Below are 18196 nucleotides of genomic sequence, written 5' to 3' on the forward strand. Positions count from 1 at the left end.
TACATAGTTCAATCTTGCTTCAAAAGTTTGTTATGATGGAATTGTTATTATTTGTTATTTTCATGCGGTCGGGAAAACAATCGTTAAGCAGAAAAATACCAGTAGTTATTTTTAAAACATTGAGCTAATTAATATGGCATCTTTAGCGTATTGACTGATGCTTGTTTTTTTATACCTTCTGTTATTATTGTATTGTAATCGACGTAATCCAGCATGTACTCTGTATACAGTGATGGACAAAGCAAGAACCAGTATAACTGAGTTTTCTACATATAGAACCATTTTGAACCACGTTCCTATTCCCTCTTTTCATTTAATTATCTATATTATTTCTTAGTGGAATTAAAAAGTTGCAAACGGTCCTCTGTTATGTTGGCTTCAAATTTAAAGAAGTATTTTTAATCAGGTTGATTTGATCATCTGTTTCCCGTTATTTCTACTCCCCAAATAAAGAAATCAACCAGCTGGAAATTGAATGGAAGCTGCGTATCCACGACCCACAGAATGCTCTATAAATATGCGGGCAAAGATTACCATCAAAAAGGTCATCACACGTTTAAGTCACGTCATGTTAGAATGAAATGCAGTTTACTTTAAAATATAGTTTGCTTTATCCATTGAGCTTCATTTGGATAGCGTGTTACAGCCAGGCAACGAACTCTAGCTCCATCTCTAGGATACAGGCCTCAGAATTTCTACTTCGGCGAAAATTATTCTACCTTTTATTGCTCAGGACCACCTCCTGGCTTGTTTTGTTTTTCCTGAAATCACGATCTGAAACGCCCACTTGCATGACTTAGCTGTCTAGCAGAATATCTTATGATTCTTACGGTTGTAGTCGAAAAAGCTAGGCGTCTTATTGCAAAAATCTCTGTTAACCTTTGAAGTTGCCAATGGTGTTAGCGAGATTCGTAGATGACGAAATCTGAGGAGCACTCGGTAATACTTTATAGAGAAATGCACGATAACATTAGAGGGACCATCGAAAAAGCAGTTTGTGCTGCTGCTGCTGCTGCTGATTGTATTCGTCAAGGTTATGCGTGTTTATTGCCGTTTGCAGTAACGGCGTGACGTGCCTTCGTAATAATCACCAAAAAGCTAAGCGGAATTAAGCAGTCGACAGAGCAATGTTTACATGTGTTATACAAGTGTTTGACTGAGAAGTTCGCCTTCCGTTCAATGGCGGCAAACTGCATTACGAGTGAGTGTAATCCTGGCTATGTTGCAAAACCCTGTCAAACCTCATTCAAAGCCATCCTCGGGTCGGAAATTCACTCTCTACGCTACGTTCCTGTTCCTAACTGCTGTTTTTTTTTAATCGCACGAACCATAGCATATTCCCTAGAGAGCTAAAAGTCTCTTAGTGAGTTTAAATCATCAATGAGCAAAGCATCAATAACTGACAAGTAGGTAGCTCAAGTATATACAATATCTAAATAAAACAGTTCAAACAAGAAACAAGCAACGGTAGGACTGCATGATTCCTACTTAGCAAAACATACTACATAAACATCTGAAGCGACAGGAGGCCTTTATGAAGTCGGGAAGACAAAAAATCGATTTTTACATTGGCCCAGTTCTGTCTGCCTACTCTCTGTTTCTGTTGGCCCCAAATAACCCATTTTAACCACTATATGCACCCAGCATATGACAACGAAGGGTACATTTGAAAACCATGTACTATAGTCATGCTACATCATGCCGATGCGTGCACGACGTCCTAGAATATTAATGGAGTATAACCAACATCGACACATTCACAATAACCACTGCGTATGAATGAACAGTACATGTAGTGATCTTTATATTGATGAGTTACGTGTAAAGGTCGAGGTTAGTGAGGTTTTTGTATGCTTCACTTTCTCTGAGACCAATCTAGGTGTGGGGTAAAGCCGCAGCAGAGGAAGCTGACGTCAGCACCACACAAGACGCGGTTATTCTATAGATATAACTATTCTATCTGGGTAGTATATAAGTCAGCTTGATACGGTCTCGGACAGATTAAGTCATACACGTATACACATGCGTTTGAAGCAATTATTCAGATCAGTTTGTTCGGAAAAATAGATTTGGGTCTCTTTGACAGAAGCGGTGCAATGATCGGTCACGTAGATATTCCATCGTAGCCGTTTAGTCACAGCTTCGGATTTTCCAAAAGATATAACCAAAACATTGTTATTTTCAGTCTCATAGACGACATATTCCCTATAGCTATAATGTTTAGCAGAGAAAATTGAAGAAGCCCAGCTCATGTCCGGCGTTGAGATAACACGAGCGACTTGTGCCATCGTCGCTCAAAATGTCGTTGCTTTAGATAATTGCGATCAGTTCAGCCATTGGTTTTGCACTCGATGGGTCACTTTCGCAGAAGTCCTCATTCATTTGCTATTGAGATAGTTGTGCTGGCGAAAAACACCTTAAAGACTGCATTTTTTTCAAAAACAATAATGACAATAGATAAGCAAAATGCATAAGCAGAATAGGTCGTCGTTGGGCATTAAAATCAACACTATAGAACTGGTAACAGTATAGTTGGGCACCCCAAAATTAGCTGTCCGTTAACTCATGCTGTTGTTAGGAACTAACGTTTTTGGAGCCGAGCTAGGTAATAACATAAAAAAAAAGAAAAATCTATACAGAATTCGTTTTACAACAGAGATGCCCTTTATTGATGTAGACGATGTTGATAACCCGGATTATCTTTTTCATATATTACCGTTTCCTTTCCTGTCCTGTAGTGTATGTAATATTCTCATATAGAATATACTATATAATTATTCTACATGAAATGAGCATTACATTTTTTTTCTTCATTCTTATTGGCAAACCGTATCGGCAGACTCTATTTTTCTTCATTGATATCGTTCGATTTTTGTTGCTCGCAAAATTTAGAGTTTATATATATGACTAATTGTACGACTGCCTAGAAGAATATAGTATGATCAATTGTCTTTTCCTTTATCGTCTTATTATGTCTATTGAATTATTATATTTCGCCATTGAACGACAGAAGTGTGTAACACCTCCGGCTCTACACCCATCTATTTTTGGCCCTATTTGGGACTAAATTTGGTCCAATTAAATTAAGATTTAGTATACTATTAATACCAAATGTCCCTGTCTGTGTGTCGCATTCAATAGCAATACCTAATTTCCCCTAATTTTTGCGTATAGCTTACCTCACAATTATGAATTTTGTTTTTGAGAGTTTGTAGCATGGCTTTTACTTCGGTGTTTTTACCTTGCTCACATCCTTAGCGTACAATCTAACGTTGATCTCCCTTAACATATTATCAACTTGTTTTTTTTTTATTAGCTTTCGTTGTCTGGCCCCTTATGACATCTTCGCTTCCCCCACTGTAGCCTAGAAATTATCAACGGCGTTGAAAACGTGTAACGGGCGTTGGATCGCAAAACAAACCATTTCTCCTTTTCTATATTGGGTTTAAAATGCTTTCAAGTTACACGTCTGGTATTGCTATAGTTGAGCACGGTTTCGAACGGTCGGCCATTCCTAATCCGAATTCCGAATTTAGGCCACCGCCGGTGTGCCTACAATTAGTAGGCAGGGCCTTTGCCATCACTCTGGAACTCTGTATTGGGTTCAGACTACTCAGTCTGAACCCAATGTACGTGTTATACTCGGAATCGGTTGGTTTATGTCACTGCAGGTACAAATAAACTTTTCTTCTTGTTTGCTATAGATATCTTGCAGCTCCCGTTCTTTTTTTTTATAGAAGTTGTTGGTTTTTACGTATTTTCTACTTCCTATTAGAAGGTACCCTTTTTAAAACGCCGGCATCATTTCCTGTTTCGGCTTAAGAGACAGAGTGAATGATTTTTCGGTATTTATTTTCGTATTTGTATTCTACTGTATTTCCCTGCACCTTGGCGGGTTCCCTTAGCTATTTAGTTTTCCTCGGGAATCTTATGGTCGCATACTTTGTTTCATGACGTTCTTTTTCAACCATTTCACTAGGTATATTTTCGTATTTACTATTCCATGTGATAGTTACCATACCATGAACAGCAACCATGGTATTATTTTAGTGTTGCGGTACATAGACACCCCTTGAGGTTACCTCTCCACAGACTATGCTTCTGCGGCACCCCTATTATTGTATACAGCTCTTTAAAGAAATCTATTTAGGCGGCATCCTGTTCACGATCAGGCCGGATATACCATATCGCACGCCTTTGTTATGCCTAAAAAAAAAGATGAGTTTGTTTTTCATTCTGCCTATCGAACCCAATTTACGGTTTCCTTAAATACGAATAAATTCTATTTTGCAAGGGCTTTATCACTGAGCGAACCCAGCCAATACGTTCAGGTTCACTCAGTGATAAAGCCTTTTTTCCAGAAGTTAATTACCATGTTATAGCTAATAGTAAAATTCTACGGTGATCCGTTCCTTTCATCATTTTTGCAATGGAACTATGCCTGCCTATAATTTCTGTCTATTGAAATGGTGAGCTTTATACCACAATATTATTATTCAAAACCTTTATATTATTTCCTGTATACGTACAGTATGATCTTTGCGGTTTAGTTTTGGTGTGGATCAGTCGAATTCATATTCGATCAGACTGTAAGATAGGAACTATGAATAAGCAGTCCAGCAAAAGTCAAATTGATAGGATCCTACGACTGCAAGAGCTGTGGACTATGACCTCGGCACAGCTGGATAACGTCTTTTATTTAAAATGGCCTTATTATATTCTTTGTGCTACCGAATAATCGTAACACGTAACGCATCTTCGCTAGTAGAAAAATAAGCTTGTATAATAGGAAAAAAAACCTGCTGCTTATGGTGGTTATTAAGGTAGTTGGCGGCAACGAATAGAGGACCCTATAATTTGTATAATCTCTATTTTAGCGATGATCTATTTTAATAGTCCGCCAACGTAAGTGCCTCGTAAAAGATAACCAGGCTCCCCTATTGGTGAGCCGAATCAGTGAGTTATTTCATAAACAGAATTTTCACTCCATTTGCGATCGAAAACTCTAATACGGATGAACGAAGGTACAGTAAGTGACTCACGCAGGGACCGGCTGGAGATTGAAGACCCTTTTCAAAGTGACGAAGTTCTGTTGTTTCCTTCTTCTGATTAGCAACGGTTTCGGGAAAAGGCCGACCATCGATGCTATCGCAGACGGCGATAACAAACCAGATGCGTAGCCTTATTTTGGTGCTGGGCCAGAAGAAACGTGGGCAGCTATTTTGACTGGTGCCAAAGCGTCAAGATGGCATAATAGCTTTGCCGAAGAAGAAGAAGAAGAAACAGCAACGGAATGAAAGGCTAAGCTTGCAAACATAGCCAGTGTACATTAAAACTGCGATAATTCGTCGTGAAAAAAACTTGACAGCCTTCTCGGTTCGAGGTTTGCTGAGGCGGTTTCCTGGCACAAAGCTTCAAACGCATACAGATAAAATCGTGTCGAGAACGTTGGTATTTTGATTTTTGGCGGCATCACAAGGAGACAAGGCATTAGCGTGAGAGTGAGCGGTCCTCGTGGACATAATCTGAATAGCTGAAAGCGTCGACCCGGCGCATTACACAGCTCGAAACCTATCTTTATTCAGAAATCCGATATTATTGGCCTCACGGCTCTGATTATAGCTGCGTACCCGCTTGTGCATGCAATCGAACGCGTCCGATTCGGCTTGTTAACTAATGATACTACTACTACTTGTAAAACACAATGCTCTATTCCCGATTCGTCGGGCGCTGTGACTGCAATACCATTGTCGCAATAGCGCCCTAGTTTTTAATATAGCGGTCTGAACCAATTAAAGTTGTAGTTAGTGTGGCACGTTCACCTATGGAATGGTACATTTTGACTTCGCTTAGATTTGTCGTGGTGTTTCTCGCCAGCAAACGAATAGGGCCAATCAAAGCAGCCAGAAAAGAAGAGGCTCAAATCGTATTCGCGGCTATCAGCTGATTGGAACGTAAACGATTAGAGGAGTCACTCTGTCAGGACTACGTCTCTCCATGGTAGGGTTCAGGCAGCTTAACTATCCATGCTTTTGCACAATTCAATTCAAGAGGTGAAAGTCATTCAACATTTGAAAATCTCCACACCAAATGTCGTACATGGGTGCCCCGTTTCGAAACCATATTGCCTTCTGTGAAACAGATAATGAAACTGTTTATTTTCATATTTCGTCAGCGTTCATTGATTTACTCTCAAGGTCTAAAACAGCAGTGTATGCATATGGGAAGGCTGTTTCAGAAATCCGAAGTCTTCGTCAAGCAACCCTCCGGTCAAGGTTTTGTCAATCAGCTATTCAATTCACGTCAAGTTGTATATGCTGATATATTATTACTATTGACATCAGAGCACTACGTAATCGGAATTATAACCAATTTATGAAGCTGGAGGTCGTACGAAACAATTCGACATAAAAAAAAACTGTATATATATATATTTCACGCTGACAAGGTCTGAACAAGTCGTTCGCTTAAGCTTCGGATATGCTTAACGCCTGCTAAACTTGAAGGCATTCAATAATAAAAAAAAAAAAAATCCTCCTAGGTCCTAACAAAATAAAATAGCAGCGCTACGTGCACGTCAGCGGATGCGCCACCTGGATCTACCATGTCCATGGTTGAAAGTCCACTTGGTGCGCAACCGGGTGGTCTACCTTCGCCCCATGCAAACTCTTGGTCCTGGGGACATTATTCCAGTTCGCATTAATTGAAGCAACGAGGTCTGCATAATCAGCTAGAGCCTAAAGAAAAAGTGATGACAGGAAATCATCCATAATTAGAGGTATTCGAGCAAACGCAAAGCTAGTTTTATTTTGCAGACGGCTATTCTCTTCTACCATAGTAGCTTATAGTGATACGGCTGGACAAGACGGAGGAGCGCGATATGGCCGTGACAAATACGTCAGGTGTTTTCTAAATTCAGATAAATGCTGTTGAGTTATGACGCTAAACGGAACCTAAAATTTACGAAGGGCAGGATTTTTCTTAGATGTTTTTTTTTGTCCATATATTAGTTCTTTGTTGCATATTTTCGGTAGAACTAAGGACATGATTGTACAATAAGTCTTTTAATAAACACCAGTACACAGTGTGTAAACAAAAAGTCATCACAAAGTTGAGTAGTTTATCTATGAGAGCCTACGCATAGAAAGGGGTTTACAGATGGACACAGTGAAGCTTACGCACGAGACACCTTGTAATAGCTCATGGAAACGGTATGACAGTGTTAGACAGGAGGCGAGTTGTAAACGGCCTGAAAGATGTACTTGAATTAGTAATGACTTCCTGAATGCTTTTTTTTTATCTAATTATTAACTAGCATTTAGACTGCGTGTATTGACTGTCAATTCTATCCAATCTTTATTGTGGAGAAGCAGCGCAAACCGGTTTCATTTGAGGAAGCCTGTGTCCGGAAGTATAAACACATGGACCAATAGGATAAGCTATAAGATGTGTAACAGAACCTTTTCAAGATAAGCTTGAAAAAAGCCTTAAACAGTAAAATCAACGATCACATCTTTATAAAATTATAGGTAGCTACTCCCTTAAATAGTGCTTAAAGTAACTCTTACCTCTTTAGTCTCGCACTACTTACCATAGTAAAGATGCGTGGATAGCAGTAACTTTTTGGTACCTGAATTGGTCAAATTGTATAAAAGCCGCACCACTAGCCATCTACATAAGAAGGATAGTAGAAATGTCACTTCTCCGTTCCAAATTGTTGATTAGAAATTAAGATATTTTATGGAAATGTGGGGTGAGAGAGTGAGCGGCCGAAAAATAAGCGAAAGCTACCCTAAGACTAAAATTATACTATGACTATTTTTAGAGTAAATTTTGTAAAGATATCTAACATGCCCTTACGTAATTTCCGGTTTCATAATTTTCAATTAGGTACAAATTGCTTTGCGGTAACCAACACGTTTATCTACTACAAAAAAAAATAATCACTTCCCGGAGGTGTTTTTACGTACGCAAATTTTATCATTCAAACATCATTAGCACACTAAAAAACAAGCCTTAAAATAAAAAATTCTCATTGCACTACATTGTGCAATAGAGTTGTATACAGGGGGTACGTAACGAAGCATACCAGCCTTATATCTTTGCCTTATTTCGTTAATGCAGTTAGTTACATAGTATCGCAGAGCTCAAAGTTACTTCATCTAATATGCACAGAACTGTTGTTGCTTTGGGTCCACTCAGTCAATGAGTACAACATAGGTCCTGTTTTTAATTCTTGTATAGGGCAACGGCTTTAAGTTGCGCCTTTATAGAAAAGAAAAAAAAAACTAGCTTATTTATTTTCTAGGTTGCTTTCATATAATCATTTTGTGTTACTTCCACTTTATGTATCAAAAGCTAAAAAAAACACCTTCATGATGATGCGAATTAGATAGATATAGATGTGTTTTGATTGATCGATCGTGTATTCTGCGCCTTAGCCTAAATTTCGGTTTGTACTAAAGCTACTTCGGTAGCGCTCTAGAACTCATAGGACTCTTGGTCAACATCAGAGAGCCATGAGTTACCGGTTAAAGCTCTTGACCGAAATATTGGTATATTAATAGTAAATGCAATGAATTAAGGAAGCGAAGTGATGTAAATAATGGTACTAACAATAGCAATTATTATACATTGGTGCATATGGACACTTTGTATTTTAGATGTAACGATGCGGTTAAACTGAACTTGAGATTGAAGTTCCTTGAAGTCAATATATACATTATATGACACAAGAAGAGGTGGACACAATTCCGCTAAATTAATAACTTTTTCATTAGTTTACAGACACATTAAGGGGTTTGAGCAGTGTGGCCGCACCTTAACTTACAGACAGATTCAGGTCTTCTCATATTTTTGGCTAGTTTGGCTATTTACCATTTCTCATCATACCTGCCAAACAGAAATAGAGGCACACGCGAGACCCAGGTTGTATCAGGCACAGAACTAACACCGAAATCCAAGCACGCCTGCTCGTTTCAGCCTGTGTTTTACTAACCAATATATAGAGCCAGTTCGGTGATTTTTCTTTCAACCGTGTCTCAAATACTCCAAGACAGTTACCAGATTTGACGTGTAATCTTCTCTTGCATTAACCCTATCTAGTCTAATGTAGTCAAAAACTAATGGAGACACACATTACAAGAATATTTTTTTTTTTGTTTTCTTCCTTAGATCAATTTATCTTTCGCTTCATCCGGAACATGGCAGTCTACACAGTATGTGTGCTTCTGGCTACGCACTAAATACGTGGACACATATGTAATTAAAGTACATTAATTACAAAATATTGCAGCGAAAATAGTCTGGGTTATGTGCCAGAAAAGCTCGAGTCATTGCACTTGCTATATTTGTACAAATATAAATGTATTATTACTTCGCTTGTAAACTGTAACTTCATTACTTGGCCAAGATACCTCTTTTCGATCATGAGATAACCCCGAAGCTATTGTTTACCGCCTATGCAGACTTGGACTATATTGTTTTCAAGACATAAGTTTTAATTGTTATGAGTACGACAATTCTGAACCATTAGAAGTGGAACTTTAGTCAACTGTACATGGCTGTCATAGGAGTCGTCAGGCGGTTTCGGCGAACCGTCTACCTAGATCTCTTTAATTATTCAGTGACAGATTTGCTGTCTATGATTCCGTACATTAGCGGAAAAATCTGTGTACGGTAGAGTTTCCGACGGTCAGGGTGGAGCATTGCATGTGCCCCTGATGCTGGGGCATTGCATTTTCTTGTTGCTGCAAGTTTTGTTGCTATCCGAACATGAAATTGCCCTCTGGTGCGACTGTTGAATCACGCACAGTAAGTGTTATCGGCGGGAGCTTTTGAACGCTATGAATTGAGCCTTGAATCGCATTGCTGGTCGGGCCTGATGGGAGCGGAATGACGTTGGTGACAATGGACTACAGTTATATGGCTCCTTTGCTGAGCTCTGATCAGCGGATGGATGTATTACGATATGAACTTGTTGCTTTGTGACTGGCGGAGTTTGCTAAGTATTTCGCTGTTTCTTGAGCTTGGCTCGAAGATTTTTATATTTCATTCTCGCTGTTTCCAGAGTAACGCCGGCTCGTTTCGCTATCCTCTCTAGCTCAGTACGCCTCGGATTTTGGCACTTGGAAAATTCCTCCGCGAATATGCCATTCTGTTCTTTGTTAAACAGCGTCCGCTGGCGTTTTGGTTCTGAAATCGTACTCACGAGATAGCAAAATTAAATAAGACAAATGTACTGAGCTGAAGGGACCAATGAATCTTCTTATGTTAACATTGATGATCGGGCTTATCGTCGTTAGCTTGACAGAGTAGATAAAAAAAAAAAGGGGGAATTTAGCATATTGTAATTTTAATTAGGCTTGTCGCGTTTGTAACAAGTTTCAGCATCCGTATATGTTTTAATAACGTATAAGGTTTTTATTAAACCTTGCTACATTTACAGTAATTACCAATCGTGCGAGGAAATCTAACATGAAAAAACGGAAGTTGATCGGCTGGAAGCAATTAGATAGAAGTGGGCTAGATTAGAGAGAAGATGAGTCGTGTTTCTTGTTCGGAGTGTATTCAGCTGGTCGTCGTATAGTTCATGTAACCGTATCGTTACATTTAGACGCTTCTATGTAAAGCAAGCACCATACGTTTGTTTCTACCGGTAACCAACACAAAGAACTCACTTAGAATCGAGTTGATCTTTACTGACGACGTATCTTGTTGCATGTTTTCAGCCGAAGGTTCGGGTGAGCATGAAAAAAGTAATGCGCGTCGCGGAATCGCTTCTTCCGTATTCAATCGTACCACGTTTCCCATAACTTGCTTTTTCTCTGCAAGATTCAATATATAGATAATAATAATAATAATAATAATACGTTGAAGGTCTAGCACCAGTATAACTAAATTAGAAATTTAGAGAAACGTTGGATGTTTGTTGCCTCACTAAAGATTTTACGCATAGTTATCAAAATAACTCCGTAAATAAACAATAATAAAAGAAAAAAGTAATAAAAAAGAGAAGAAGTTCTCTATATAGCTCACCTAATGGCAACATTTTAGCCTTGCACGGGCATTAGTGAAATGCTTTCAAAGCACGGTAACGAATGTTAAAAGATCAGACCGTAACAGGCCGACATCTTACATCCCTAACCGCTCTGCAGATGTTTGGCTATAATGAGTGCAGCTCGTCTGCACGCAGTGGTAACATTTAGATGACTGATGGCTACTTGAGGTAGCGAGCCTACATCTTTGCACTGTCGCTATGAGCTAACAATAAACAACGATCCCTAACTTCGGCTACCCTCAACATTCCGAATACCAATTACCGTGAAGTGATGAAGGCGATCAACCAATCAGCTGCAACAGCCCAATCAAAGGTTTCTGCAAAGCTGATCATTTTATCTACGACAAGAACTTCAGCTACTTTGATTGACTGATCATCATGCCAAGCCAGGCAGGTCGCAAGCCTGAATGAATCATAAAAGGTATGGTGGCAGTAACAACGTGGTGTGGGCACTCCACTGTTAATAAAGTACGGGAGGGACCTCGGAGTTGCACGATGTTGCTTCGGTGGCAATTGTAGAGTATGGGTACGGCAGAGCTTGGCGCTGAAGCTGCAGATAGTCTAGGTTGTGCCAAGGCCCGAGGCCTGGTAATCCGGATCAGGCATGGATTAGGAGAATGGAAGGAGAGGCCGGAGGGGTGCTGAACTGAGTAAGGACCTGGCCGAGACAAGCATCGCGCTCTGCCATTACTATTCTGAGTGCACTCACAACAGGCGCCAGTTCGTTCTCTGCCCAAATTCCTTTTTGAAAATGAGATTGGCTCAACCGCAAGAGGGCGCTGCGGTATCGGATCGTTGCAATGTCGTTGAACATCTTTGGCGATAAGTATTGCTTCTACAAGTTCTCCTAGGAGACTAAGAAATATCAATGATACGATAGGTTACAGTGTGGCAAGTATATTATTATAGCACTGGAGTACTATCTTTAATGAAAAATGAACATCGTCGAGTGCGCGAGCCTGGTGATTCACCACTGGTTCTCAAGACGTAAGTCGTCGATGGCGACTGGTTTTTATTAGCAAACGGAACAGTCTATTTTTCACGTCCTGCTCAGCTAGCAATTCCGGACGTAGGTCGCTTGCCGTGCAACAGGGATGGAAGATACCCTTTTGGTGAAGAACCTATAAAAGACTCAAAACTATCGCTCCTGAGATCATCCTGACATCCTATTGTTCCAGTCAGTACGAATCTACTGAAAAGAAAATCCATACCATCCAGCGATCACCAACTCGAGTCGATAGGCACTGAAAAACTAGATGAAAACCTAGGAATGCTGTTAAAAACCACGATCCACCCAACATCAAAAAGAGCGGCCAAAGCAGGCAGATTAAGCCTATAGAACGCTTATTGCTGGATAGGTCCATCCAGCGCGACATTGTGGAAAACAATTTCAATAAGTGCGACCACCGATCTTCTTCACATCACCCATTGATAACTGACCGAATGCTAATTTGTAAAAAGGCTAGTTTGTGTAATTGACTATTAGCACACAAAAGATAAAATGCTCGGTATAGTTGCAGCGACCTGTATACGCAGGAAAAGAAATCATGCCTTTCGTCCATTCGAAGGGCTGCCGGATAACGCTTAGCACTCCCATTTATTCTATTATTTGACTCAAGAACTAATAAACAAAATCTAGAACTACACTGGCAGCGAGGATTAGGTAGAAAATGGAATATTGTATCTACGTGTATACGTAAACTAACAGTAAATTACTAACCATGAAATGAGGAAATACAGCCATCCGGGACAGCATCAGCTGGGCCCACATCGAAATAACAGGTCGACGAGGACGATAGGCTAAAATCATCATGCGGTGTGAGCGAGCAGCCAGTGGTCTTCAAATAAAAAGGACTCGCATAGTGAGGTAGTTGCGTTGTCCCCGGTGCCATGTGATGCTTTTCGTAGACCGGCAATGTTGTTGTAGTCGCGGTTGGAGTAACAATAGGGTGATGCATCACCGGTTTCGTCATGTAAGTGGCGGCAGGGCCTTCTTGGTACTGAGGTGCACTACCTAGACCTAGAGCATCACCCTGCACTGTACCCTCTGTGGACACATCTGCAGCCTGTGAAACAAGAACGCGATCCTGTACGGATTCGGTGTTCAAGTAAAGGGAAATTGCGTCCAGCCAGTCTCGGCCCCGGCCATCCAGATCGCATAAATTATTGGACATCTTACTACTCTTTTTGGTGCTGACTTTTGTAAAGGTGTATGTAGTATTTCTGCTCCTAGACACAGCTAGGCGGGTCTCATCATAACCGGTCAATTGTACCTTCTAATTTCGTGTGAACCGACCACTGAAACGCCAAAAGCGCGGTAGCAATTACTTGTTAAATTAAATGGCAATAATTTAAATTGGCATGATATGAATGTAGAGGGTGGGTTCAATTGAATACTTTGGGAGTCCAATAATAAAATAAGAGGATCGTTTGTGCTTGATGAATAAACGTCAAAGCACACTTATCTATGTTATATTAAGCCTATAGCTTCTCTGCTCCAGTTCCTTACTGACATACGATATATTACTTATAGTAACTTTAAACCCCTGTGTGGTCCTGTGTCATAGATATATTTCTTAGAAACTGTAGGGATAAAAGTTGCATAACTGCAAATGCGCTGCCTGTGCACTACTAGGTCGAAAAAGGCATCAATACAACGCCCATTTTTCGTAGCTAAAGGCCAGCCCATATACTTGGGCTTATAGAGCCACAGCCTCTGGTCGTTTGCTATTATTTGCCACTAACTATTTTCCAGAAATCGACAACTTGTTCTGTATACTGCAGACGCTTTGAAGTAGGTGACCCCTGCCGGTGTCGGTAGCACATTTCAGAGCGTCTGGAAAGTAGAAAAAGAACATATCTTTGCTGTTTTTTTTCTTTTTTCAGTGAGAACGCGCTACCGAATAGCATAGGTTACGTATTGTGCTCAAAATGAAGTCGAATGCTTGCAGGTAATGCTAATAGCGCAGAAGACAAGACTGCATCAGTCGTATCAACAGGCCTGAGACGGACAAGGAAGCCTTGCGGACAGTCATCGTATTATTGAATTAGCGCCGTTCACAACGAGTACGGACGTCACTATTGAACAATTATATTGGAAACTGATTCAGAAAATGCTGACGTTTCACCGCAGATGACGAGACGTAGCTACACTGCATGGAAAAACTGACAGGATCAGAAAAAATCGCGTGAAATCTGGCGGCGAAGGGAACGGCTAGAATTTGGACTACCGAAGTTGTCTAAGGGAATACAGTCGAAGGTAAGATACTAAAAACTTCTTAATTTTTCATCCCATCGAGATACAACAATTACGCATGGTTGAATCCATACGTAATGCGCCAAATGAATTTAGCACTCTTCCAATATGTAGCTTATTTACTGTGCATATAATTGTTTTAGGGTCATCTCTCGCGTTCGTCATATTCCGTAGTGTCACGTCTCAGAAAAAGAAGCTAGCTATCTCAATATTAAGTTAACTATACAACTTCCACAGCGTAAAGCGTATCGAGTTTATTATTACCTAATTTGTCTTCGTTCCATCGTATCGGTACTGCGCAAATATAACACAAGCAAACCAATACATAAGTGTTGTTATCGAGAAAACAAAATGTCACTGCCCTCGTGCACCTCACCGTTTCATGGACGTACACACACATAACCCGTATCCATAGGAGACCGGGCTGATTCCTGCGCAAAACCTCATGTCAGAATCGCGCCGTCGCTAGTACCGAGCGAATTTGCATGGCCGCTAGATTAAGTGCCAGCCAAATAGGTGAGAATCGCAGGCTACATCGTAGGGGTTCCGTTATTATGGCAAGACCAACTAAATATTTAATTGTTTTGTAAGAAGATTAACAAGCCTAACGGTTTAATCCGCAATCGAATTACAGTAATAGTTGTAGTGGCAATGGTTACCTATGGTTGATGTCGACACTGGACTGAGTACGCTCGTAGGCGCTTATGCAAACAGATGTATATTTCTGTAAGAAGATGCGTCCCCGTATACGCGCGTTTCTACATATATTAACACGATTGGGACAAATAGTGTCCAGTGGTCGAATTCGGTAATCAGACAGGAGCTTAGTGGCAGAAATCGCCGTAAGCAAGAAGCAAAAGCAACAAAGAACAGGTCTATGCTAGTTGGGACCGGATAACTTTTGGATAACCGGATACAATCGAAGAGAAATAGTTTGGGTCGTAAGGGGATCTCATGAATGGGGTTCAGGCCCGAGACCAATCACTTGATAGAGAATCTATACGGTAATGTATAAGAATACCTTAGCGAAAAATTGGGTATTAACGGAAACGTTTGAGTAGGCCAATTTTTTGTGGAAGTAGCCAGTGAAAGAGGGCAACGATAGCTAGGATAGAACACATAAACACCAGGTCCGTGAGTGCGGGAGCTTGGGCTCCTGTAGTGTTTCAGTTGCACACACAACCGAACTCGCACACGCGCACAACGAATTTCTCAGAGGGGGCCCATTACTGCAAAAAAGCATTTGGACAAAGCCAAAACGGCATACAGTGACGAAGGGACACTTACAATCGGGCAGAACTGACATGTACTACGACACACACACACACACCCCCATGCGCCCAGGTAAGACCGAACAGACTCCCGAGGTACACACATTACAGAACCACACAACTGGTCAGATCGCCAACGTTACTTTCGCCAGCACCGCCGTTGCTGCAGCAGCAGCAGCAGCAGCAGCAGCGTTACTTTCGCTGGCTGAAGCGGTGGTCGGCATCAGCGAGCGTTCTCCGACCACGGGTATCGGCCCTACCAACCAGTGATGAGGGCACACTTTACTCCCCGCCCCTATGGCAAAGCTCCGCCCCTGCGGGCATGGCCCGCCATCCGTGTGCTCTATTCAGCAGGAATCAGGGAGAGGGCAAAAAATGAGCAGCCATGACGAGTGTTTGGGTTTTGCGTGAGAGAGAGAACACCCGCCATTAGATCAACCGAAAACCTACCGATCCCAATGATTAGGGGCGTGACGGGGCAGTACGAAATGGGCGCGATGCTGCCAGTGGATAAAATTTGGATAAAAACGTTTAAAAGAGCTGGAAACGAAAACGTACCGAGTAACGACAACGTTGCACATAAAAGCGAAGCTTCTTACAGGAGACACTGATGGTTATCTAGATTGTTCTAGGTCTCTGCGACGACTTGCACTCAGCGGATACATTGATTATTACATTTGTACTTAATTGTTGATCAACAGAGATAACACAAAAAATGCAAACGTCGTTTCTGGGTGAATCAGGAAAATTGCGAAGTATAATTTTTCAGATCTTGTACATATCTATTAAGGAGTCACCTTGTTTTGATCCGTATAAGGCAAAATACGCGGTTGTTCCTGTGGTCCGCCATGTGATAACATTAAACATACTGACACTGCTTGTATACTGGCCCCAGTCGTGCCCGGTGAAGGTATCCAATCGTAAAAAAGCTTTAATGTTCTTATAAGTAAACACAGACTTTCTGTGCGTGAAGCTTGCTGACGATGTGATGAAGTCGAAACATATATGGACCTCTTACAAAATTTGCAGGCAGTTAAATTGGCCGCTAGTAACGTTTCGGTGTTAATATATATGAACAGAATCATGGATCACGAATCTTACACATTGATTTAACTGGCCTTGCATACACTATAATTTTGAATATTAGTTCTTCAATAATGAGTTTCAACTGCGCGATGCTGGTTCGATTGCTAGAGTGCCGGCAAAGATGACTGCTCTTACAGCTGGTGGAACATCCTAATAAGCAAAATATTTGAATATATTAGAATATCTCTACATATATACCGATATTGATAACACTATGTCGTATATACTGTTTTGTCGCGCAATCAAATATCAAGCTTGAACTAATTTTAAATATAGAGATGAAGCGTTTCCTGTTTGAAACGATCGTCTTGAGCAAACATTTGGCATACAAATTGAGCATGCCTATCGGAGATTCGTTCAGCAGACGAACTACCGGGCATAGAGGAGGTTCGGCTTGTTTGTAAACAAACAATTTCGAAAAAATTATTTGTAAACACGCAATAAAAAGCGAAGTCGAGAAATGCACCTCGATGGGCTGTAACTCGTTCTGGTTGAGCAGGCTATGCACAGCAACGTACACGAGTCAGACTTCACCAAAGGCCCAGTCACCACGGTTATTCGCTCGGTCAAAGGTTTTCGAGTGCGCAATAGGAGCGTTCGTACTCGAAATCCCGCTGTTCGTCGAGGGTCTGCCAGTCCGCTGCGAAGCACTTTCTAGCTGAGCAGCCTTTTTATATCTGGGCGTAGCGGCGGGGGGCGGGGCGGGGTGGGGTACTGACGCAGTAATGTTTCCCAACGGGATTCTGTAATTTGAGTAGTTTGCCTCCCAATGACATCCCATGCCCAGCTTGAAACTGTTGCTTTATCCGGCAGTGTCTAATGGTACGCCGAGCTCCGACCATGGAGCTCTCAGCCGGAGTTGGGGAGTAGTACCGCTCACCCATCGAGCTGCATTCACTGTTACGCACACCTTTGTTACAGAGCGCTGTTTTTCCGCACGAGAAGCGTATGTGGAAATTGGTACGGGTACTGACGCCAATCAGAAAGTAGCAAACTTTTGATTTAAATGCGGCAAACTTTAAAAATCAATGAACAATTTACTCAGTGGAAAAAGGCTTGAAAGATGTGGCTGCCCGTTTCCACGTCGTGTTTGAGAGAAGCTATACTTGTATACCGTATTAATAACGTACGCCGTTTGCCATTCTATCGAAATAATAAGTATTTCTTATTTCATTGTACTCCGTAATTGAAGTCTATTAAAGTATTCTACTTAGATTGGTGTTTAATATATTTACTTTAACTATAGAGGGTCGGCCAAAGTGGGTCGAAGCCTCTAGATTCGTTGTGTTGACTGCCGTCTTATTGAAACGGCCAGAGATGTCGTCCCAGATAGAATCATGCCTCTCGTCCTGATGCATCTACATACATTTCGGCGACGTTCGCGCAAATTGTAGCGTACAGTTAGCTGTGGCCATTATATGAGAGAGCTTAGTCCTTCGGCATCCTTTCTAAGACCCTTCGGTTCGATTCCATTGTATGCCTAAGCGTAGGGGGGCTACCGAAGACGTTTATGGGTTCGCCGAG

The 18196-nt window shown here is 41.2% G+C and overlaps 1 protein-coding gene and 1 long non-coding RNA gene across 12 annotated transcripts in view; one reads left to right on the forward strand and one right to left on the reverse strand.

Annotated features, from left to right (window-relative positions):
- Positions 1-982: 982 nt before the first annotated feature.
- Positions 983-18196, forward strand: part of LOC147754988 (uncharacterized) — a 39721-nt gene continuing 22507 nt past the window's right edge. The window contains exons 1-2 of the long non-coding RNA XR_015330177.1: positions 983-1201; positions 14011-14318. This is a non-coding gene — a long non-coding RNA (uncharacterized LOC147754988). The remainder of the gene's footprint in view (positions 1202-14010; positions 14319-18196) is intronic.
- The window catches only part of LOC111253300 (uncharacterized), a 46360-nt gene continuing 36123 nt past the window's right edge, over positions 7960-18196 (reverse strand). For all 11 annotated transcript variants that reach the window (XM_086992793.1, XM_086992790.1, XM_086992792.1 and 8 more), the window contains 3 exons: positions 12780-13357; positions 10680-10826; positions 7960-10194 (listed from right to left, as the gene is read on the reverse strand). In XM_086992793.1, the coding sequence (XP_086848919.1) occupies positions 10004-10194; positions 10680-10826; positions 12780-13233 (792 nt within the window). In that variant the 5' untranslated portion in view covers positions 13234-13357 and the 3' untranslated portion in view covers positions 7960-10003. The remainder of the gene's footprint in view (positions 10195-10679; positions 10827-12779; positions 13358-18196) is intronic.

This window comes from Varroa destructor, unplaced genomic scaffold (assembly GCF_002443255.2).
Source record: "Varroa destructor unplaced genomic scaffold, Vdes_3.0 BEIS01000006.1, whole genome shotgun sequence".
Lineage (NCBI taxonomy): Eukaryota > Metazoa > Arthropoda > Arachnida > Mesostigmata > Varroidae > Varroa > Varroa destructor.